At 40.5% G+C, this 25,578-nt stretch overlaps 1 protein-coding gene across 1 annotated transcript in view; it reads left to right on the top strand.

Moving 5' to 3' along the window:
- Positions 1–25,578, top strand: part of sik3 (SIK family kinase 3) — an 84,787-nt gene that overhangs the window by 21,249 nt on the left and 37,960 nt on the right. Inside the window, 5 exon segments of the mRNA XM_038273369.1 lie at positions 18,250–18,366; positions 18,720–18,783; positions 24,129–24,290; positions 24,418–24,542; positions 24,619–24,742. Coding sequence (XP_038129297.1) covers positions 18,250–18,366; positions 18,720–18,783; positions 24,129–24,290; positions 24,418–24,542; positions 24,619–24,742 — 592 coding nt within the window.

Genomic DNA, 25,578 nt, shown 5'->3' with positions numbered 1-25,578 from the left:
AACAACCATTCCCACACACACTCACAACTAATGAGAATTTAGAGAAAAGCCAGTTAACCTAACAGTCTTCTTTATGAACTGTTGGACGAAGCCGGAGTACCCGGAGAGAACCCAGAACATGCAAACTCCACACATAAAGACCCCGAGCTGGAAATTAAACACTGAAACTTCTTGCTGCAAGACAGCAGTGCTAACCACTGCGACACTGTGCAGCCCAATTTGTATTCATTTTACAAGCATTTCCTCCTAGCCTCTACATAATAAATCAAATGAGGAACAACCACAGAATAAAAAGCTTTACCTTTCAACTCATAAATAGAGTCCTGCATGGATGAAGTCCCTGACTGCCATGCAGTTGCCGCAGAAAAGGCATGCTGGGTAAAAACTTTGCCAAGCCTGTCAAGCTAGTCAACATCTGAATAAGGTAACGGCCATTAGGACAAAAACAAAAAAACTAATCACACAAATATGTGCAGTTTAATGTTTGTCTATGACAGAAAATCCCCTCTAAAGATTGTGCTCCGTAAAATGAGGAAAACTTTTTATATCTATGAATTATTTCTATGTTTACAAGAAAGTAATGCTTAGAATATGTACAATCATGTTTGTTCAGTTATTGTAGACACTTTTATTTCTACCTTTATTTGCTTGGAGTAAACTGGATTTACATGGACTAAATGAATATATCGCACATTAAGAATAAGTAAAGTTCTTCATTAAGCTATAATGGGTCTTCTGTCCATAATATTTCACTTCTACATCCCTAAACTGTTATTGCGCTAATGAATCAGAGGAAGTTCTCACACGCTTGTGAAATGAGGGTAAGGTCACACATTTTCCCACACTTTCTCCAGGGTGAAGTCGAGGGTGTTGGATTGTCCAACCGAAATGTGTCAGAAAGAGTCAAGTAGCAAATGGCGGGCGCGAACGGCGAGTGGTGCGTTTCGGGAAGCCGAGCGGCGGGATAGAACGTTGAGCCACAGAAACTGTTTACTGAAAGGACGAAGCCGAATATCACAGAGGCTCTGACAGGGACAGAGGTTCACACCAACTATAAATCCAACTTCCTGCTGTTGATTCAGCAGATATCATCTGTCAAGAGACAAACTGCTAATATTTACAGACGTCCTCAGGTGTCGGAGAGAGCAGCTTTGCTATGTAAACAGGTCCTCGAAAAGGGAAAGGCATGGCACGGGTCAGAGGCTGTGGATCCGGTCTTCTGCTGTACATTGGAAAGAAACGGGTCTTGTTTTTCAAGGCAAATACAGAGCTGGTGTTTTGGTCTCTGTGAGGGCTCATCCTGAGATGAATGCATTGCAGGGTGTTGACGCAGCAGTGTCAATCTCTTTGTTTACTATGTTCCTGCAGGACGACACATAGATGCTGCTTCTAAGCTGCTCACAGGCTCCTGCTAATCCCACTGGCCTCTATGCGGCCGGTGAACGTCTGTCGTACACCTGAAACTACCTAAAGTCTTTTTTATTACTCAATAAAATTAAGTTTATAGAAACACGACCTGATGCAGCTTCTTTTTTTAGTTCCACCTCACAATATTTCAATATTATCACAATATTTCATTTTGTTGTTTCTTTTTTTTTTTTTTTTACCTCCCAAAATGAGGAACCGCTCAATAAGGACATGATAAATCGTGACATTTTATGGCGTTATTTATTATCCGGTCCGGGCATTTTTTGTTATTACAAGTCCATTCATCACCAACTGTCAGCACAAATGAGCAGGACTACCTTGAGATTAGAAGCTTCTCCTCCATGAGGGCAGAAATCAAACTGAAGCGTTAGAATATTGATGTCATTTTGAACCTGTGAACAGAGTGGAGCACGCATGCTGCTGGCTGATCATGGATGTTATGATGGATGATTTACTTTTAGCTGTTTTGCATATCAATTGAGTCAGGAATAGCTTTAAAAAAACAGATTCCATCCATCCTCCTACTCCTTTATATAGTTTAAATGATCAGAGTGTGAAACATTATTACCTCATTTACACTACCCTTGAAAAACAGTGCCGAGACCGGTCCGAGCTCAGTAACTGAGATAACTTATCGTGTGTAAATGGAAAGCAAACTGAACCGAACCGAGCTAGACACAACCGGACTGAGCTAATTGCAGACCAGTTCCAGAGGTGGGCTCGGCTCGGTTTTTCCCTGGCTCGGTTCTCTGATAACAAGATCACATGAGCAGAACGCGTCATCTCCGTCTGGCTGCACATCCCGATTCACACTCCATTTCAGTAGTTGGCGGTAATGCCCCTCCAGAAGTTGCTTGCCAACCAACACAAAACAGAAGAACTATAAACAACAATCGAAATCTTCTCCACGCAACATTCTAAATATTGGCATTTTAAATTATAACACCGAAGTACAGCAACAATAATCAAGCATAACTCTCTGAATGTGACGGGCGCCGCCATTTTGATTTGCTTGATTCCCTCCTTCTTCGTCTTCTTCTTCTTGTGTTTTATGGCGGTTGGCAAACAACTTTTGGTGCATTATCGCCACCAACTGCTTGATTTCCTCCTTCAATAGTGGCAGTAATACCGCAGATCGTCACTAGGAGGTGAGGAGTCGAGGAACCGAGATAGCGTGATGTGTAAACGGCCGTCAGAACCGAGCTTGGCCTGGTTAACTGATCCGAGCTCGGACCAGTCTCTGTATGGATCGGTTTTTCAAGGGTAGTGTAAATGGGGTATATTTTAGGGGGATTAACCCTTTAAAGCCTGATCCAAGAATAAAACAAAACAAAAATTACTATGCGATAAGTCAACACTATTTTTTGTGTAGTCTTCTGCCCTCTGTTATCAGGTATATCTGATTGTGTACAATAGGATTTTGAGCTAAGTTTTTACCATTAAATTATGCAAAAGGTGTCAGATGCAAAACATTTCAGAAACCGTATGTATCAAATAGGATACATTTGGCATTATAGGGTTAATGCTCATCAAGGTGGGCTCAGTGTACTGGGATGTATTTGTTATAGAAGCTTGGTTATGATAATGAATGCTGGCATTAATTAGATTATTAATGCTGGCAGCACAACACTTAGACTGAGAAGAGTGGGGTCTTGAAACACAACTTCTGGGATACATTACAGGGTTTTATAATCCAAACTTTAAAAAAAAATCTAATATTACGGTTCATTTCTACACACCCTGGAATAAAAGACAAATAAGGAAAATGTTATTTTCTATTTACTTGTGTAAATGCCTCGTCCTTCCTTCGGTTCTCCTGCTGCCCTCCTTTTCTTAAAGCTACAGTGTGTAATAATTACAGGGATATACAGTAAGAAATGTAATATATTATACATAACTATGTTATTTATCATCATCTACGAGCTCAGCCTCTTAACCTTAATATTTGCGTTGCCTTAGAATTCGTTATTTATAATTACATAGGAGCGGGTCTCGCAGCCATGGAGGCAGACATCTTTGCGCTACGGCAGCGCAGAGCCAACAAACTAGCGATTGCGAGATCGCCCATTACGCTCCAAAGTAACTACGGCAAGTTGAGAGAGATGAACTGAACAATAGATGGCAGTATTATGCCTGAGAATACTATCTGTAAAATTATCTATGTAAACAAACCTCATCACTTGAGAAGGTAGGGGATGCGGACATCGTGGAAGACATTTTGTCCCGTAACGCTCGCCGTACTGTTGGGGGGAGAAGCGGTGGGAGGGAGATGTTCATGTTGCTGCGGTCTGCAGTCTGGACGTTAGATGTCGCTAAAAATTACACACTGTAGCTTTAAGGCCGTCAGTTTTTTTCCCCGTGTCACACTCGCTGTGTATAGAGAGGGTCCAACTAGGCAGGCTGAGCAGATGTGTGCAGATTTTTTTTCCCACTTCTTTCTCTGGGGCACACAAATTGAAACTACCTTATTTTCACGACCATAAGGCACACCGTACTAAAAGGCGCACTCTCAGTTATGTGTCCCATTTCTGTATTTAACACACACATAAGGCGCACCGGACTATAGGGCGCGTTTTTTATATACAGGTACATGTCCTCTACTACCTTTAAATACCTCTACTGCGTATTTAAAAATACAGCGGGGGCAAAACTGAGTATGACTGTGCTTTATTCATGTATTTATTACAAAGTATTAATCAAACCTGGGTGCTGGCCGTGAGACAGACACATCGCAGATGACACAGCGCTGTGATTACTCCTAAATTAACTGAAAATCCTGAAACCTGCCGACGGAATTTGTTCGCTTTTATTACCGGTATCCTGGTGCCTGCAGTTAAAATTATTTAGATGAAAAACACCTGCCAGCAGCCGCGGTGAACCTGGAGGCTGCCCAGCCTAGAGGCTGCTGATGAAGGGATTTCTACTGTCTGTGCACCGCTGGTATGTGGGGTCTGAGCGCCTCCGACAGAAATAGATAATCTGGATGAACTGACTGCAATTATGAAGTTTTCAGGTGGACTTTCTCACTTAAAAACATATTAAAACTACTTTATTCCCACTGATCACAGCAAATATAGCTGCAAGATTTAGATTATTTAGATGAAAAAACACCTGCCAGCCACCGCGGTGAAGAGGAGGAGACCCGCCCAGAGGCTGCTGTTGAATTAAGTTTTCAGGTAGAAAAATAGAGCGGGAGCAAAACTGAGTATGTTTGTGCTTTATTCATGTATTTATTACAAAGTATTAATCAAACCCATCAAAGTCATCATCCTCTGTTTCTGAATTAAACAGCTGCGCAAAATCAGACATGCCAATTTCCCATTCTTCGCTGTCAGAGTCACTTTCCGTGCAGCGCGGCTCCTCAGAAATAATGCCGGCTTTTGTGAAAGCTTGAACAACAGAGCCAGCAGACACTTTAGTCCAAGCATCAACAATCCATCCGCAAACGGTGGCGTTAATTGCCCGGCGCTGCCTTCCACTTATCCTGAAACTGGGGTCTCCGTCTGTCACCCATCGCTCCCACGCCGCTCGCAGCCTTACTTTGAACGGTCGCTTCACACCGTTGTCGAGCGGTTGAAGTTCCTTTGTCAGACCTCCCGGGATAACGGTGAGCACAGCGTCCATTTGATTCACCATGTTTTTCTCATCAGCTGTGAGATGGGCACGCATGGAGTCACAGATTAACTGCGATGGTGATGCGTGGAAAAAAACACCTGTTCTCCTCACATACACCTGCCTCAGGAACGCTTTCATCATCTCCTCATCCATCCAGCCCTTTTCATTGGCGTTAATATCATGTCATCAGAGCGCTGTGCCTGTCTCGCTGTCAGCTCCCAGATCAGCTTCTCTGATTGGTTGATGCGGCGCGTCCAGCAGCAAAACTTCAATTTTTCCATCTCGAGCAGCAGCAGCGCGTTGGCAGATGCTTAAACGCTCCTGCTGCTCCAAACGCGCTGCGGGACCTTTTGCTGCGCCTATACGCGCGTCAACCATTGACTTTGCATGTCAACTCGCTGCTTCTGCTGCACCTGCTGGGTCCGGTTCACACCGATGTTGAGCGGTTGAACAGTGAGCACAGCGTTAATTTGTTTCCCCATGTTTTTCACATCAGCTGTGAGATGGGCACGCATGGAGTTACATATTAACAGCGATGGTGATGAGTGGAAAAAAAACACCTGGTCTCCTTACATTCAGCCACTCTTTCATCATCTCCTCAATGAGGTGGTCTCAAAAGTCGCAGTTACAACACACATAAGGCGCACCGCACCATAGGGCGCACCGCACATTTTGAGGGGAAAAAAAGACGTTTAAGTGCGCCTTATAGTCGTGAAAATACGGTATTTCCCACATTTGACTGGAACGGATTATTAAAAGTTATTGAAAATAAATAGCAAAAGAAAAAAAAAACAACCAGCGCAGCTATAAAGCAAAGACCCACTTTATGAGTTTGTACAGCAACTCTTAAACCAGATAGAAAATTTTATGGGCCTATATTAAAAATGTAATGGGAACTATGTTTAAAGCGAAGGAAAATACAGCAATAAACACTGTGAGGTGGTTTATATGCTGGCTGAGGCAATCAGAGGTGATTCTCAGACAGGTCTGTGAAGTTTGTCGATGACTTCCCTGCACCGTCTTCCCCTCGTTGTGTTGTTTTTTTGCGAGACTCAAAAGAGAATCACTACTTTAACCCTTTTCTTTCCTCCTGAACTCCTATCATGGGTAAAGTATTTTTTTTTTATGTTTCATTGATTGTTTTTCCTCCCCGTGTCTCTCCTGCCTGCTATATATGAGCCGTTTGAAACCTGTTTTCCCGTGTGATTGGCTGATTTTATTTTGTGTTTCCCCTCAAAGCGGATGTGTTTTACTTTGTAAATGCATCTCTCTTCCTGTCAGAGCCATGAAATTGCTGCTGAATTGCTGCTTAGTCTGACTAAATTAGACCACAGAGCTATGCTAGCCCCATGCAGAAAATTGTGTCTGGTGTGATTGACTATTGACTTTCAATGAGTGCGAAATAAAGCGACCAACACGATTTTCCGTCGGATCGGGGACAGAATTGGATTTGGTGTGTTGAGGGCTTTATGCCCTACCTGCATTTTATTTATTTTTTTCATGTAGCCTTCCTCTCTCTCTTGTTTCTGTCCTTTCCTGTTTCCTCTTTTGTATCCTCCCTTCTTTGCTTCTTACAACCATCTGTTCCCTCATGGCTAATATCCTCCCTTTCTTATTTCCATGTCCTTTCCCTTCTTTTCTTGCTTCTGTTATTCTTTCCTTGCAGAGCTTTCTTCTCTCCTTCCCTGTTTCTTTATTCCCCCTTTCCTCTTTTCCTTCTTTCCTTCCTCCTTTGCATCCTTCAGTCTTTTATCTTTGTCCTTCCTCCCTTCCCGTCTCTGCGCCCTCTGTCCTTTCTTTATTTCCTTCAGTTTTTGCCTTCTCCCCTCACTCATTCGTAATAGCCTGAACATTGTAGAAATATCCTCCCTAAATCAATAATTCACTTTTAAATAAGTTAATTTTATACTTAAAACAGGCATTCAGGTCTAAAGACTTAATAAACTATTTCAAAGCTCTAGGAAGAAGAAGATATTTTTCGTATGTAAATGTATTTTCCTTGTGCTGTGGATCAATAACTCCCTCTGTAGATAGATAACCACACAGGACCATTCCTGCAAACACCAGCAGCTTGGTGCCCATTGTTTACTAACAGGTGGTTTGCTTGAAGGTAAATTGAAAAATTGATACATTTGTTTGACATATCATCCAACTCGAAGTTTTATTTGTCAATTACCAAAACCAACTTGACTGCTGCGTCTGTTCCTTCAAGCTCTAAGCGGATGGGACATGAGAACGGCTTTGTTCAGAATGTTCATCAACATCTCCAATTAACAACTGGACCTCTCACAGCCTACAAAGCTATAGTAGCTATTGTTGCCCCCTGTCCCTTAGCAAATCATTCAGCAAAGATACTGCTACATGGCTGCACATCTTATTTTGGCATTTGACCAATTTAATTAGTCCTTAAATGATATATTGCTGTAAACTACTTTGAAAAGAAAGTTAAGTCAAGAAAAAAAAAGTAAAAAGCTAGTTGAAAAGTTAATAAGTTTAGGGGTGGAACGGTTCACAAAATCCACGGTTCGATTCACGGTTTCGTGGTCACGGTTTTCGGTTCGGTTCGGTATATGTTGATTGTTAGCCTGACATGTTGGTCGCGTTGCTGTTAGCATAAACAAAACGTGTTGCACAATGCTTGCACTCTGTTGCACTTTTATCCACAACTTTCTTTCCGCCGTCATCGTAGGTCACTCTAAATGCAAAGTGGTCCCATACAGCAGACCTATAAAGTGCTGCTGGCGCGTCTTCCAACTCCTGTTCTTTCCCACTCGTCATAATCACACAATTCTCCACAACAACTGATTTTTTTCTGCTACACCCGGCTACGCTGCTTCTTCTTGTTTACTACTGGTGGTTGGCTTTGGTCGCAGTACCACCATCTTCTGCTCTGGAGTGTAATCGCTTCGCCTATGAGAAAATGGAGCAGCGCATAAACCGAATGCAACACACGCGAACCGAACCGAGACAGCCGAACCGAACGGTTCGGACGCTTTTCATAAACCGTTCCATCCCTAGCCTAGTTAGGTTTATAAACTAATAAATGTAAGTACCAGTATCGGCATTAATGCCTTGAAGGTTATGTTGTACCAAATAAAATGTGTTTCTCTCAATTTTAGAGTGTTTTTCATGAATTTCTTATTGAAGCACTTTTGTTATTTTTCTTAATATATTCGGGCAAGCTCGAGTTTCTTATTATTACATTGAAATACTTTTTTGGCATTAAAAATATCCATTTTTTTTTTTTACTAATGTAATAAGGTCTTGTCCTGGATTCCAATAACACTATTGGCTTGTAAGTATTTCACCGAGTGCCCTATAAAGGGATAACATTAGCCAAGCATCTGCCTAATTTGGGTTTTCCCAAGCGTTGGAGGTTTAATCTTTCTGTTCTTTTGGTAACAGAGATTTGATTGCAAATAACCACTTCTAGACTCGGGTCCCAAACCTTCTTTAGAAATACCCGTATTCTTAATTTAGATTTTTAGGATTCATACATCACACCCCTGTCGCATAATTCTGTCATCATGTTACATTAGCTGGCTTTCTGGTACACACTTTAAGGCTAGTTTGTAAATATACAGGTGCTGGTCATAAAATTAGAATATCATGAAAAAGTAGATTGATTTCAGTAATTCCATTTAAAAAGTGAAACTTGTATATTATATTCATACATTACATACAAACTCATATATTTCAGATGTTTATTTTGTTTAATTTTGATGATTACAAATGACAACAAATGAAAATCTCAAATTCATCATATCAGAAAATTAGAATATTGTGAAAAGGTTCAAAATTGATGGCCCCTGGTGCCACACTCTAATCAGCTAATTAACTCAAACCACCTGCAAAAGCCTTTAAATGGTCTTTCAGTCTAGTTCTATAGGCTACACAATCATGGGGAAGACTGCTGACTTGACAGTTGTCCAAAAGACGACCATCGACACCTTGCACAAGGAGGGCAAGACACAAAAGGTCATCGCTAAAGAGGCTGGCTGTTCACAGAGCTCAGTGTCCAAGCACATTAATAGAGAGGCGAAGGGAAGGAAAAGATGTGGTCGAAAAAAGTGTACAAGCAAGAGAGATAAGCGCACCCTGGAGAGGAATGTGAAACAAAACCCCTTCAAAAATGTGGGGGAGATTCACAAAGAGTGGACTGCAGCTGGAGTGAGTGCTTCAAGAACCACCACACACAGACGTATGAAAGACATGGGTTTCTGCTGTCGCATTCCTTGTGTCAAGCCACTCTTGAACCACAGACAGCGTCAGAAGCGTCTTGCCTGGGCTAAAGAGAAACAGGACTGGACTGCTGGTGAGTGGTCCAAAGTCATGTTCTCTGATGAAAGTAAATTTTGCATTTCCTTTGGAAATCAAGGTCCCAGAGTCTGGAGGAAAAGAAGAGAGGCACTTCATCCACGTTGCTTGAAGTCCAGTGTAAAGTTTCCACAGTCAGTGATGGTTTGGGGTGCCATGTCATCTGCTGGTGTTGGTCCATTGTGTTTTCTGATGTCCAGGGTCAACGCAGCCACATACCAGGAAGTTTTAGAGCACTTCATGCTTCCTGCAGCTGACCAACTTTTTGGAGATGCAGATTTCATTTTCCAACAGGACTTGGCACCTGCACACAGTGCCAAAGCTACCAGTACCTGGTTGAAGGACCATGGTATCCCTGTTCTTAATTGGCCAGCAAACTCTCCTGACCTTAACCCCATAGAAAATCTATGGGGTATTGTGAAGAAGAAGATGCAATACACCAGACCCAACAATTCAGAAGAGCTAAAAGCCACTATTAGAGCAACCTGGGCTATCATAACACCTGAGCAGTGCCACAGACTGATCGACTCCATGCCACGCCGCATTGCTGCAGTAATACAGGCCAAAGGAGGCCCAACTAAATACTGAGTGCTGTACATGCTCATACTTTTCATGTTCATACTTTTCAGTTGGCCGACATTTCTATAAATCCTTTGTTTTTATTGGTCTTCAGTAATATTCTAATTTTCTGATATGATGAATTTGAGATTTTCATTTGTTGTCATTTGTAATCATCAAAATTAAACAAAATAAACATCTGAAATATATGAGTTTGTATGTAATGTATGAATATAATATACAAGTTTCACTTTTTAAATGGAATTACTGAAATCAATCTACTTTTTCATGATATTCTAATTTTATGACCAGCACCTGTACAGTCGGGCGGAGGTCAGGGATTTGGTCAAGCCTCCAGGAAGTCTTCAAAAAACGAATTTTATTGTGTGTTTTGGGATTTTGCGTCCTGTTTGATCCTTCAAATGTGTCCTTGTTTTCACCATCTGATTCAAATAGTTACAGACGGATAAAGGACCTTGGTTAGGATCTTCAGGAACCACTGAGGATCGAGCCGGTCGTAAAATGGAAACTGCTGGAAATTCACTGTTACTGTTCGAAATGAAAAGATTCTGACATCAGAATGGGCTGAAAAGTAATCAACACCCAACATTGGCGTCTGGCCACATAAATAATTTACATTCCAACTTTAGGACGGTTTAACTAGACGGTAGATGAGCTTTTGGCCACAATGGCATGAAGTATCTGGTGAACTGTTGTGCACCTGTACGGTCCTCCGCATCTAAATGTCTGCTAAAGTAATAACAAACTGCTCAGAACAGAGCTGGCAGGTTGGTTTTACATTGTTCCATAAGAGCAAACACTATCAGTATGCATCGTCAACTTTCCTGGTTAAAGGTAGATTACAGACCGGCTTGCAATACTACAATTTTTTTTTTTTTTTTTTAGAAACACTGTCTATTCTTTTCAACCTATTTTCTTACATAAGCAGATTTTCAGATGTGATCAGGTTCATTCTTATGTAACACGGTCAGCTAATGGTGGTCAGATGATGTTACCATGGCCAAAATCAAATGCCTTAAAGAGAACAGTTATTTATCAAGCCATCAAATATTCAATTTCATTTGAATTAGCTTAAGCAGCGTTTATATTTTCTTTATAAAGAAATTTACTTGCAAATTATGAGGGCAAGGCTTTTAAAGTTTAAATCTTCTGGCAAAGATAAAGTAAAGAAGATCCTGCAATTTATGGAAGTAAAGCAGAATAAAATCCAGCAAGATCAGTAATATGTCAATTAATTATTCCCATGTAAATATCTGTCTTTGGAGGATGTGTTTTTTACCACCCCTAGTTCTCTAATTTTTATTCCAAATACAATTTATAATTTGAATCACAGGGCTATTTTTATCTCTATGGTTACGTATTTTCTCAAGTAGCAACTTTAACTGCTATACTTTCCTGTCTTAAAAGGCAGAACTCTTCTAGTCTAAAAACCTCATTTGTTGAAATGGGGGGGGGGCTGCTGTTTGAACCCCTTAGGGCAGTGGTTCTCAAACTTTTTCTGTCATTCCCCACTTTGGACAAGGGGGAATTTTCAAGCCCCACCTGTCCCCATCGCCCCAACCCAATGCTAATGAAATATGCAACAATCTTAAAATGTTCCAATTTTATTCAACAAGTAGTATCTAAATACAAACTATCTACATCAAAAGACAGCAAGCTCAAAAATAAAGAAAATAAAAATGCAGCTGTGTCAAAATTTGTATCAAGCTCAAAGATAGAAAAAATTAAAGTTCCACTCTGCAATCTGTTAATAAAAGAAAAGAAGTGAAATCCATTGGGCAAGACAGGTCTATTTATCCCTGCATTAGTAGCTGCAATGAGCCTGTTTTGCATTGCACAGTTTCTCAAAACGGGGTTGCAGGCTTGATACTGCCACTCTCAAGTCATGCTCAATGTTCAGCTGAGATCTCTATTTTGTTTTCAGTGAAGCAACAGTTGAAAAGCCCATCTCACAGAGATATGATGTGGCAAAGGGAAGAAGAATGCACACAGCTCTCTGCCCGATGATTGGATACTCCCTCTCCACTCTAAACCAGAATTCACTATGAGTCTGAGCATTAAACCTGAGCTTCAGGGTGGAGTCAGACGTCATTTCAATAAAGTTGTCCTATTTATTTAAGATAAAATATTTCAAATTCAGTTATTTATGATCAACCTGCGCCGTCAATCCCGGCGCATGTGCGCTTTATTTGCAGTCTGGAAGCTGAGGGTAAACATGCTGTGTCTCTGACTGCAGCGCTGAGAGGGACTCCTGTGATAGCGGGGGAGAACGGGGTGGGGATGGGGGAGAATTGGGGGAGACTTTGTTACTTTATGAAACAAAGTAGCCTATATTTTGTGGATGTACAGCTACATTTCTCATGTAAGTTTGCGTAGTTTTAACACAAACATTTATTTTTCATATTGCACCAGTACAGTTAATGAGCAACCTGTACTTGTGTGCTTGTTTGTTCTGTCTAAAATGTTTATTTTGGAATAAAGAGGTTAATATAAAAAATAGTTTTTGTCCGATTCATCGATTAATTGAAAAAATAATCGGCCGATTCATCGATTTTCAAAATAATCGTTAGTTGCAGCCCTAATGTTTACAATGTTTAACAGTTAAGTGATTTTAGTTTTGTCTTGTGGACCCCAGGAATACTACCGCGTCCCATTTTTGATTACAGCTAATGGGGATCTTTTTTAACAATAAACTCTTGTGCCTTGTGTTGATGACGTGTTGTGAATTGGCTCTATATAAATAAACTAAATTTAATTAAAGTATATTTGTGGAAATATACTTTATATATACCAAGGTGATGTTTTTTTTAAAACTGAGAACACCAAACCATTTGTCATATATGGTAGTGGTAGTATCAAGCTGGTGTAGGCCTGTTTTTGTAGTGGAATTGGAAATGGCTGGAATAGTGCAGATCGAGAACGAAAAGTTTTCTTCTAAAAATCATTGATAGTTATAGATGTCTTTGTTTCTTTTAAAGGTGAAAGCTACACGTTTAACTCCTGCGGGCCAATAAGTGGCGCAGATAAACTCACCTACTCTCTCGTTCTATACTGTTTACCAGATGCTCACCACATGAACCCTTTGTGGCCACGTTGCCATCTTAACCAGAGGTAAACAGTTATGTTTTGGTGCAGTTATTTTTATATACCGTGTTTTTTTCATTCTTTTATTTTACACCTCTATAGACATTCTGTTGATGTATTTAAATAAAATACATGGAAAAGTTGTAGCTTTGCCATAACAAACCCAGATTTATTGACATTAATGCCCATTAAAACACAGACATCTGAACAAAACAGTAATTCTTACTCACTGATTGATAATTTTCTTCACTTTCCAGTGTAAACATTATTTGTTTTACCTTTCATTACATCAGTCTCCTAAATTTTTAGACATTACAGGAGCTCTTTCCTTTTCCAGTCTGATAAAAATATTTTTTTGCTTTATAATCATGTGAAGATGTATGGCTTATTGCAGTCAAGTTTAGATTTAGCACATTTTAAAACCCCCTTTTTAGCGTATTTTTCCATTTCAAGAGTAGGAAAGGGCTGAGGAGAATTAATGATACGGCTAATGCTAAATAAGATACTTGAAGACTAAGACGTGGTGGTGTTCTGTCCTTCCTAGGAGATATTTAGGATAATTGTAATTTATTTATAGATCTAGACTAAATCCAGACGATGGAGGAAACATCTATGAGCCTTTAAAGTGCTACCTTTCAGATCAAAACCCAAACCTTCGCGAGCTAACTCATTTGTTTGGACGCAGCTTTGTCTATAGAAGACACTCGCTCTGCTGGGGCAGATGTTTTCCACCATTTGTGTAATACCCTTGAAGGGAAACGCACACAATGAGCCGGGATAATGTCACTGTTACTGTTCTGGGTTCTCTCAGGAGTCTCCCTCTCCCCCCCACCACTCTTTCACTCTTCCTCGCTTCCCCTTCCTGTCTCCAGGAGGAAGTTGGCCTTGACGGTCCTCACACGGCCTCATCTTCTTCATTTCTTTTCTCCGGAAAAGCAGGGCGCCTCTGTGCGCCGTCAGAGCATTCGAAGGGTTTAGGATGCGTGTGTGAAGGCTGCATGCTTTTCATGTTTTACCGACGGTGGCCGCCTATTTTTGGCAGAAGCCGTGTTTTGGGGCATCCCTATTAGCCCTGCTTGATTAAGTCATTAAAGTTGTCCACCCATCCCCAAGTGGCAGCGTAAAGCTCCTGTCACACAGCATCACCGTCCACCCTGCTGGACCTATTGTCCACTGCTTAGCGGTTACACAACAGTTGTGTCGGCAGGCAAAGGTCGCGGCTGCGGCTGGTTAGCGGACGAAGGCTGAGATGCTAGCAAGCCAGCTAATTGGCGGCTCGTTCTCGTTCAGCCAGCCAGTGGCAGGCAATGGTGCTTATTACTCGTTTTTTTTTTTTACTGAAGGACAACATGTGCCTCTCCACGTTTGAGAACAATGACTCACTCTCCGCTGTTTGTTTTCTTGGCATGTTTTTGTTTTGTGGTCGTTTCATCTGGGCTGTAATCTGCAGCCGGCAGAAATTTGTTCAGCGTGATATTTTAGTTTTTAGAGAAAATATGAATATCACAGAAATTTGAATGCTGTTAACCAACCACAAGGTTAGTGGTTGGTTAACAGCATTTAGTAAGAGGAAAGATTATATAAAAAGAAGTACTGGGAATTGAGAGACAGTCGGTGGATTTCTCTTGTAGCTGTTTCTAAGCGCACATTAAGGAGACGCTTGGTTGCACGGCTGAGGTAGTTCAGACTATGAGTGCATTGCGACTTCCATCAGACTCAGTCTGACCGGTTTGTGACCCTAAAGCGACCTGCAAGCAGAGAAAGAGAATGTAGACATTACACAGATCTAGCAATGGATGTCAGCCGCTCTGTGTTGTTATTGAGTTGTTGAGCAACAGGAGCTGAAATTCATCATAAGACGAAGAAAAAGAGCACAACTATTTAAAACAGGCTGTGAGTGCTACTTTTCTAAAGAAGCCTGTGGATAATTGGAAGGCCAGTCACAAAAAAAACATTAATAAAAATTTATTAAAATGAAATGATAATCAATAATCAATCATTTAAGTAGCAATACAAATAGAACAGGAAAGGAAAAACAGAAAAAAAAGATGAAAGAAAGAGGAGATAAAAGGCTTCATCTCTTGTAAAGAGCTGTAAAAAGAACAGCACAACAATAAAGTAACACCTAGATACTATCGCTGAAGAGATAAAGTGAGCTTAGTCTAAACAGATGGCAACAGTGATGCAGAAGAGAAAGTTTGCTTTCATCCATATTTGGATGTTAAAAGATGAACCCGAAGAGGGAAGAAAGGTTTTGGAGTTGCTGCCCAACTTCCCTGTCCCCAGTACCATCGTCACATTGGACATTTCAAACCTGTGGTTCTTGCATGAACTGGAATTTTGTTTTACCAAGACGACTGCAGCTTTATCTTCCTGGCAAATATAGAAACTTATGCAAAATAACACCCAAATCAATAATTTATGATAAAGTTAACTTGATCATTTCAATGGTTTCTGTCCTTTTAGTTTTTATTCAAAGTTTTGATGATAAATTGCAGTTGATAAATATTTGCATTATTTTCTCGTATCAGTCAATACATGTGTGTGTTTATTTGATCAGTGCATTCAGCAGCCATGCATCGAGGTCACACGAAATGCCTGTAAACCCACTTCCTCCTTTGCCATCCAGTGTTAATGTTTTGGTTGATCTGTTAATAATCTATATATTTTTTTGTTTAAATAAAGAATTGTTTAACATTCTTTATCATTATGTTATCTTGATCAGGTAAAATCGGCTTCAAAAATTGCCCCAAATAAATTTTTAATGCAAACTGGGGATCGTTTAAGGCCAAGTTATGCTTCTGACGCATGGCCTCTGCAACCATCAAATCTGTCTCTGTGCGCGACCACGGCCCCGCGCAGAGATTATGCGTCATACGGTCGCAAACCAGCGCAGACCACAAGCCGAAGTGCACAGACAAAAAGCAGGTGTGATTGGTCTTTGGTATGCCTTTCTGGCCGTCTGTGTGGTCGTCCTTCTCGATTCGGTGCCAGGGTGCGCTAATTTCACTGTTATGCGGATGACACCCAGCTTTATTTATCCAGTAAACCCACTTCCTCACTCCCCCCTTGTCCCTTACTAACTGCCTACTTGAAATTAAAGACTGGTTCACCTCAAACTTCCTTAAACTAAACAGTGATAAAACAGAACTCCTCCTCGTTGCCACTAAATCCACCCTATCAAAAATCAAAAGTTTCTCACTACCCATTGACAACTCCTTAGTCTCCCCCTCCCCTCAGGTCAAGAGTCTGGGTGTCATCCTCGACTCCTCCCTCTCCTTTCAGTCTCACATAAATACAATTACCAGATCTGCATACTTCCACCTTCGCAACATTAACCATCTCCGTTCCTCCCTCACCACTCATACTGCCTCTGTCCTTATCCACAGCCTCATCCCCTCCCGTATTGATTATTGCAATTCTCTTCTTTTTGGCCTCCCTCATAAATCTCTCCATAAACTTCAACTTCTTCAGAACTCCGCTGCTTGTGTCATCACCAGAACCCCCTCCTTCCATCATATTTCCCCTGTTCTTCACCAACTCCATTGGCTCCCAGTTCAATTCAGAATTCAATTTAAAATCCTTCTCTATACTTTAAAAGCCATCCATAACCTTGCTCCTCCATATCTGTCAGACCTCCTTCACATTGCCACCTCCTCCCGCTCCCTTAGATCCTCCTCCTCCATCCACCTCACTGTACCCCCAGCTCGACTTGTCACCATGGGGAGCAGAGTCTTCAGCCGCTCTGCACCCCAGCTCTGGAACTCACTTCCTCCCGATCTCCGCAGTATTGACTCTCTCCCCTTATTCAAAGCCAGACTCAAAACCCATCTGTTCCAGCTCGCTTATCTGTGAATATACTGCTCTTTTCCCTATCCATGATTGTTTTTTGTTTTTTATGTTCCTGTATCTGTATTTTGTATTTTCTTCTCTTTTTATTTATTTTTTGTATTATTTGTAAAGTGACCTTGAGTGCAAAGGCGCTGTTAAATAAAATGTATTATTATTATTATTTAAAAAAAACTGAGGAACAACTACGACGAAAGGTTAATTGATTAGGTTCGGAAATACAAGCACTTGTACGATGCCTCAGACAAATTATAGAAAGATGCCAAGTTCTCTGCCAAAACAAAGTTCTCGTGACCATCTGCCAAAGTTCTCGCGAGTTCCCGAATAGGCTCCCCCTTGCGCTTTTGCGGGAAACAGCTGCTGTCCCTAGAAATTCCAGACTGCGAGCAGACCCAAGCGACGTTTGATTTGTGCAAAGGCAGAAGTCTAATCTGCCCTTTAGACTAGGGGTGGAACGGTTCACAAAATCCACGGTTCGGTTCGGTTCACGGTTTCATGGTCACGGTTTTCGGTTCGGTTCGGTATATGTTGATTGTTACACCGAAATCCCATAAAGATGTATGAAATTAATGAAAAAATCCCCAAAAAATTATAAATTGTAATTATTTTTAATGATCTGCGGAAACCCTGGATCATTTCCGCATGTTTTGCTGCTTTGAATCTAATCATCTCGCGCATGCCCTCTACGATCTCCAAGGTACTCAGAGGGGAGTGGACGGGAGCCACAGCGGAGGCTGTAGGCTTTGCTATGTGCAGGCGGTCTGGAGCGCAGCGCAGCGGAGCGCTGACGGAGTATGTGGGATTTTGGGGTTAGCATGACATGTTAGTCATTTTGCTGTTAGCATGAACAAAACGTGTTGCACAATGTTTGCACACTGTTTTTATCCACAACTTTCTTTCCGCCGTCATCGTAGGTCACTCTAAATGCAAAGCGCTCCCATACAGCAGACCTATAAAGTGCTGCTGGCGCGTCTTCCAACTCCTGTTCTTTCCCACTCGCCATACCCACACAATTCTCCAAAACAACTGATATTTTTCTGCTACACCCGGCTACGCTGCTTCGCTTCTTCTTCTTGTTTACTACTGGTGGTTGGCTTTGATCGCAGTACCGCCACCTTCTGCTATGGAGTGTAAACGCTTCGCCTATGAGAAAAAGGAGCAGCGCATGAACCGAACGCAACAGACGCAAACCGAACCGAGACAGTCGAACCGAACGGTTCGGACGGTTTTCATAAACCCTTCCATCCCTACTTTAGACTGTTAAAATAATCACCCTTAAAAAAAATATGTATTGGTTGAAATTTAGCTTTCATCATACTTGTTTTTGTGATTTTCTTCTCATCATTTCTGTTCTTCTTTTCCTGTCTGTCTCTCCAGGTGGCGATAAAAATAGTGGATAAGACCCAGCTGGACGATGAGAACCTGAAGAAGATCTTCAGAGAGGTGCAGATAATGAAGTTGCTGAAGCACCCCCACATCATCCGCCTCTACCAGGTACGCCCCTCACCCACTCTCTGCTCCCCTCTCACACCTGAGGCCCGTCCAGCCTAAAGCGTCACTCCTGCTGTGTGAAGTTAAGGGATCTTCTTAATGTTATACTGGACATCATCACTAGTTTATTTTTTCCCCTTTAAAATCTCCTACTTTCCTGTAAAAGTTGATACGTTGGTTGAAGGGCTCAGATCGAACACCACGGTGCACGGCAGGTCTTTTTCTATTTTCAATCTCTTGTTTATTTGCCAAACTGCTTACTCACCGGGTTGTGTAACGGGCGATCCGCCCATCGCTGGATGTTTGTCCGTCTGAGGGCATCTAAGTCCTTTTTTTTATTTGTTTTGTGTCTTTAGGTGATGGAGACGGAGAAGATGATCTATCTGGTCACAGAGTACGCCAGTGGGGGAGAGATATTCGGTAAGGGACTTCCCCTTCTTTGTTGCTTTGGATCGTTTTCCATATGTTCTACGTTCAAATCAATCATTCATTTCAAGACACGACAAGAAAAATCTTGTGGAAAACTTTCTTCACTGGAAAAACCATCTAGAAATAAGTACAAAAATTCTTAAATTAAGTGTATTTACCCTTAATTTGAATATTTGAATGAGGTGATCTGCCAATGGAATAAGTGTTTTTACTCTTAAAATAAGATATTTAGATAAAATGCACCTGAAATAAGACAATGCAATTATTATAAAGGTAAATTGTCTTGTTCCATTGGCATAATGTCTCTTTTACCTCCTCAATTCAAGAACAAATGCACTTATTTTGAGAAAAAATGACTGATCTAGATTTGGATTTTTTCCAGTGTTCTTCTATATTTTAATATGACATTTTAAAAAGACGTCATATTTCCCTTCAATGCCTTGTTTTTATAGTGACTTTTGCGCGGTGATTCATTTGTTTGGTTTAAATCAAAAATAAATCATTTGTTGTTTTTTTTCATCCAGATTTTAGAGCCTAAATAAAAATTCAGCTTTAAATTAACAATAAAATAATCTATCACAATGTTAATTGATTAAGCCATATGAAGCCAAATCAGATGTGATGAGTGGAGAAAAAAACAAGATCAGAGGTTAATTTGCCTTTTTATCTGCATTATCTTCATCTTTATCGCTAAAGGAACAACTTTTGTGGTATACAGCCTCTTTCTTTATAGTGTTGCATTAGTTCAATGAAGGCAGTAGAAGTTTGTTCAAAGATCCTTTCATTTAATTAAAAGTAGAAATGGGGTCGAAACAACTAATCGGATTAATCAATTATTGAAATAATCGTCAACTAATTTAGTAGTTGATTAAACGTTAACTGGAGTATAGAGATCAGGGTTCCCGCGGGTCCTTAAAAAGTCTTAAAAGGCATTGGATTCTTCAAAATAAAACTAAGGCCTTAATTGGTATTAAAATGTCTTAAATCAGTCTTTTGTAGGTCTTAATTTTTAAAACATCATAAATAGGATTATTTATTTTTGTAATCTAAATAAAACGTTAAAATTGACAATTTTTATTTTATTTAAAAAAATAATGGCTCGCCATTATTGGTTCTGTCCCGATAGTGGAACCAATAAAGCGTTGTTGCGGGTGGGAGATTTGGGAGATGCACCATTTACTTTTTGTCTGGAAAATATGAGCAAGTGTAAATGTAACCAAAATTGTCTCCAGCCAAGAGTTTTCTCCATGGCTAAAACCAGGGAACATACATGAGGCTCAGTGGATTTAGTGCAAGAAGCGATTCAAGCTCAGAACGATGGGAATTAAGGCAGTGGAGTCGCACATGCGAAGCACGAAACACAAAGCATCAAAATCGAGTTACGGAGAAACACCCCTTATTTCTCAGTTTGGTTCCACCCTGGTCTCTGCAACGCCTCCACTTATCACCAAATCAAACATACTAAGAAAACGATACAAAGAAAAATAGCTGCAAAAAAGACTTAGCACTGGTTATGTTGGGGCTGTAAAACTGATTTGTTTTGTTCCCTGCTAAAACAAAGTTTGTGAATTCAGTTAAATAGTTGTTAAAATATATCTGTCATTTGTGTGTTTTTAGCTTTCTTCCTGTATGGGAAGCTTTTCAAAATGTGAAACATTAGTGCAGTGGTTTATGTTAAAATAAACCTTTGGGTAAAGTTGTCGCAAGCGGGTTTTTCTTGTGTTTCTTGTAAATTTGGTCTTAAATTTTATTTCAAGTGGCATTAAAAAGTCTTAAAAAGTCTTGAATTTAACTTGCCCTATGCTGTAGGAACCCTGGAGATCATAAAAATTGCCGTTAGCTTACAGAGCAACCCACTCTGAGCAGCAATTATACCAAAATTGTAAAATATATATGTATAGACATATTGCATTTAAGATTAAAAAAACTTTGTCATTTGTCAGTATGCTCTATCCAGAACTCCTCAAGTGGAAAAGTTTTTGTTTTAGCTGGTTTAATTTCTTAAAAGTCTTCTTTAAGGAACTTTTTGCTATCCAATTATTAATCGATGAATCGAAAAAAAATAACCAACAGATTATGGGATTTGCAAAATAATCGTTAATTGTGGCCCTAGGTAGAAAAAAAGGCACTTTGACCAGGACCAATGCAGCCTTTTCTTGGGCTGAAGATGTTCTGCTGGGATATAGATAGTTAATTGCACTTGGAATAAAATTGCATCTTATAAAAAATTTACTAATTGCGGAGGCGCTTGTTGCAGGTTAGGGCTGAACCGCTCAGCTAATAATTAATACTGTAATATTGTGATTTTGATTGTCCTTCGCACTAACTACAAGTAGGAAAACGTTAAACTCAAGGGGTCTGGTTGTTTTCATCACCGTTTAAAGCTTAGCTCATCATCCCAGGACCTCTTTTACTGTTACTGTGGGAAAGTGTTTACTTCTGATCTCTTGTATGATTCTGCATACAAGCTCAACTATTTCTTCCCATTTTTGTGGTGGAAAGCCCACTTTGAGTGTCTTAATTTTAGTGTTAAATTTAATGTAACCATCGTTTATTGCCTCTGAAGTGTAAAACTTTGGTTTCGTTAGATTGTGATTATGATTAAGTGCAGATCTGGATTGAAAGTGAGCACTTTTCCACTAAACAATAGTGTCCCATGTTGATGGAAAGTGAGCCAGACCTCAGTATGCTTGCATACAGAGGGAAGTGGTTGCCTAGTGGTTAGTGCATAGAGCTTAGAATCCTGAGGTTGTGAGTTTGAAACAGGCTCTCACACTCTGCCACTCTGGGTCCCTGAGCAAGACCCTTAACCCCACACTGCTCCTGATGGGGATGGGTTAAATGCAGAAAGTTTATTTATTTGCTCTCTTCTTGTACAGTGTAATGACAATAAAATGCTGGGGGGAAAAAGAAAATAGTCCAAATAAACTACAATTTTGGTAAATAAAAATACCCAAAACACTGTTTTTTAAATTTTTTATGTTATTTATACAGTTCTGATTCTTTTGTAATCTTCCTGCTCAATTTGGTTTCATTACTCTTTGAATGACCAAGATACAGAGGTGGAAAGAGTACTAAAACATTGTAATTGAGTAAAAGTATCTTTACTTTGCCTAAATTCTACTCAGAGTAAAAGTAAAATTACCCATCTCAAAATGTACTCAAGTAAAAGTACAAAATTACTTGATTTAAAATGTAATTTGAGAAAAAAAGTTACTTAGTTACTTTTAGTTATTTAATGCAAAAAATGGATGAGTCATGAATCGAATTGAGCACAAGGTGTTTTAATCGATTTCAAGGCGTATTTCAGTGGACATCCACACTTGCAAAAGATCAGCTGGGCTAAGGAACATACTTCCTCTCAGCACAAGGACAGTCACAACCTGTACCATAAAGTGCAAACAATTTTCAATCCTACTGTCCTACAGACAACACCATGATAACTAACTTACCGCCACATTTTCGTAAATTGGATGTTGATGTTTTAAAAGCCGAAAGCTCCGTTTTGCTGGGCAGGCACATGTTGCACTGCATTATCACATTGTTCCCTTTTGTGCATTTGAAAAGAAATAATCCTTCCAAATATGGCCAAGGGTTTTTCTGGCTTTCGTCTCCAAAATATGTTTCCTCTTCAGGTCTTTCCTCATCCATACTCCCTAAGTTGTGATGAGCAACTGCCATCTTTCGAAGCGCAGCACTGGATTATGAGACAATACAAAGGGTAAATGCAAGGCAGGGCCACATTTCATTTTTTCACCATCAGTATTTTTTTTTTTAAACTCAGTAATGTGAGGGGGTTTTAAAGGAATAGTACACCCAAAACATGATTAGCCTTCATTTTCTACTCACCCCCATGCTGAACAACACTCTGGAGTACTTTTTTTGATATCTCAAATGCATCTGGAGATCTGGGAGGCTTCTTGCTGTCTGCTGACATTCAAATAATGGAGGTCTATGGTGCCCGAGGCAGAAAGGTCCATAAAAGTCCACAAAAAAACGTGTCAATATTCCTCCATACTGCTCGTCCAATGTATTCCAAGTGTCCTGAGTGGGTAGCATCCATAATTTACTCGAAACAAAGTCATTTAGAATGTTTTTAGAGCATAAACAGTGGTGTATAGGATTTCCTGAAAGCGCGCGCCGGCGCGTTCATGACGCTACGGACACGGCGGCAGACCAAGCCAGATGAAAGTGCACAATCAGCTCGGCAAAGAACTCATGCTCTTCCTCAACACTGAAGTCCTCAGACATTTTTCTTTCGTTGTTTCTTTCTTTGCACAGGTAAACAGCACATTTCTTCTTCTACGTTTGCATTATCGTCAGAGCAGACGCTGAATGCGCACTTTCATCTGGTTTGGTCTGCCGGCTTCCGTAGCGTCATGAACGCGCCGGCGCGCGCTTTTAGGAAATCCTATACACTACTGTTTATGCTCTAAAAACATTCTAAATGACTTTGTTTCGAGTAAATTCTGGATGCTACCCACTCACGACACTTTGAATACATTGGACGAGCAGTATGGAGGAATATTGACACGTTTTTTGTGGACTTTTATGGACCTTTCTGACTCGGGCACCATAGACCTCCATTATTTGAATGTCAGCAGACAGCAAGAAGCCTCCCAGATCTCCAGATGCATTTGAGATATCAAAAAAGTACTCCAGAGTGTTGTTCAGCATGGGGGTGAGTAGAAAATGAAGGCTAATCATGTTTTGGGTGTACTATTCCTTTAAATGTAGCAAAGTAAAACTACTTAGGTTAAAATTTACTCAAGTAAAAATTACTCCTAAAAAGTACTCAATTACAGTAACTTGAGTAAATGTAATTCATTACTTTCCACCCCTGCCCAGATGTAGCTGACCTTCAGTAAAGTAGCTTCAGTGTGACTAACCATCAGCCCGCCACCGCCGCGTTTGATCAGACTAAACCTGAAAGACAGCAACTTGTGGATAAGTGAGAAAGTACCTTAAATTCTCACTGTGAGTGTCTGAAAAACCTTAGATGGATGCAGGCATCCAGCTGCTTGCTCTTTTACATTTTTGTAATGCGGCCCTTATGATTGCAGAGCAGTGTGAACAGCTTACAGACACCAACAGTCGTTAGATGATCAGGTTGTTCAGTGCTTGGGTACGTGTGATCTGGATTCTTTTGAAGAGGATTTAGATTTATTTACCTGTCTGACCCGTTTAGCCTGAGATGCTTCTTCATTATGACCTGATGCATTAATATTTGTGCTGAAACACTCTGTTCTGGTATTTGTGTTTTCTTTCCCATGACTGCAGCTGAAGCGTCGTTCTCATAGTGTTAAATTTCCAAACCCTGGCTTGTTTTCCAACAGACCACCTGGTGGCCCACGGGCGCATGGCGGAAAAGGACGCCAGGAAGAAGTTCAAGCAGATTGTGGCGGCGGTCCATTTCTGCCACTGTCGCAACATCGTCCACAGAGACCTGAAGGCCGAGAATCTGTTACTGGACCACAACCTGAACATTAAAATAGCAGGTTGGTGTGTTCCTGGAGAGGGATTTCTTGGCAAGCAAACGTTGGCCTGTTCTTTTGGATTGTGTTCCTGTTTGTTTTTTTTAAGCTGCCTGGTGGTATGATTTTATTTCTTTTCCTGTGCGAACAGATTTTGGCTTCAGCAACATGTTTTCCCGAGGCCAGCTGTTGAAGACATGGTGTGGCAGCCCTCCTTATGCAGCTCCAGAGCTGTTTGAGGGGAAAGAGTATGATGGACCCAAAGTAGATATATGGGTAAGGGCGTCGACTAAACTGAAGGAAAATCCAGAGGCCATTTCCTTGCACTCATACCTCGTCTTTGTCCGCGCAGAGCTTAGGCGTGGTGTTATACGTGCTGGTGTGTGGCGCCTTACCCTTTGATGGCAGCACTCTACAAAACCTACGAGCTCGAGTCCTCAGTGGAAAGTTCCGCATCCCTTTCTTCATGTCCACAGGTGGGGGTTTATTTCTACCAGGGGATTCAAAAGACACACTATGGTTGTTTGAACTTTATGTTGTAAACACAAACTTGAATGAATTTCATTGTGATGAGAGGGATGGGTAAAAGGATTTTTAGATTTTAAAAACTAAAACCTAATTTTCTCTGATGCTCTTATATTAGATTCAGTCTGCCAGTTCAACTTCATATTTCACCAACTTCATTATAAATACAGCTGACCTGTGAAGGTCAGAGGAGAGAAAGCAGCATAATGAAGACCAGGACATAGAGGGCCGGGCAGGGAAAAGTTTAAGGAGACATTAAACGTAAACAAAAGGAGTTAGATTTCCAGTCCTTCTATCCTGCAGCTTTAAATGCATCCCTTCTCAAACATGCCTGAATCCAGAAAAAGCAGCGTTCCCGCGGGTCCTTAAAAAGTCTTAAAAGGCATTGAATTCTTCAAAAAAAAAAAAAGGCCTTAATTGGTATTAAAATGTCTTAAATCAGTCTTTCGTAATTCTTAATTTTTAAAACATCATAAATAGGATTATTTTATTATGATTTATTTTTTTAATCTAAATAAAACATTAAAATTGACTTTTTTTTATTTATTAAGAAAAAATAACAGCTCGCCATTATTGGTTCCGTCCCGATAGCGGAGCCAATAAAAGCGTTGTTGCGGCCGGGACATTTGGGAGATGCACCCTTTACTTTTTGTCTGGAAAATATGAGCAAGTCTAAATGTAACGAATATTGTCTCCAGCCAAGAGTTTTCTCCATGGCTAAAACCAGGGAACATACATGAGGCTCAGTGGATTTTGTGCAAGAAGCGATTCAAGCTTGGAACGATGG

This window comes from Cyprinodon tularosa, unplaced genomic scaffold, assembly GCF_016077235.1.
Source record: "Cyprinodon tularosa strain WSP-4 unplaced genomic scaffold, ASM1607723v1 ctg87, whole genome shotgun sequence".
NCBI lineage: Eukaryota > Metazoa > Chordata > Actinopteri > Cyprinodontiformes > Cyprinodontidae > Cyprinodon > Cyprinodon tularosa.
The sequence above is the reverse complement of the archived record's forward strand: the minus strand, read 5'-3'. Positions and strand labels throughout refer to the sequence as shown.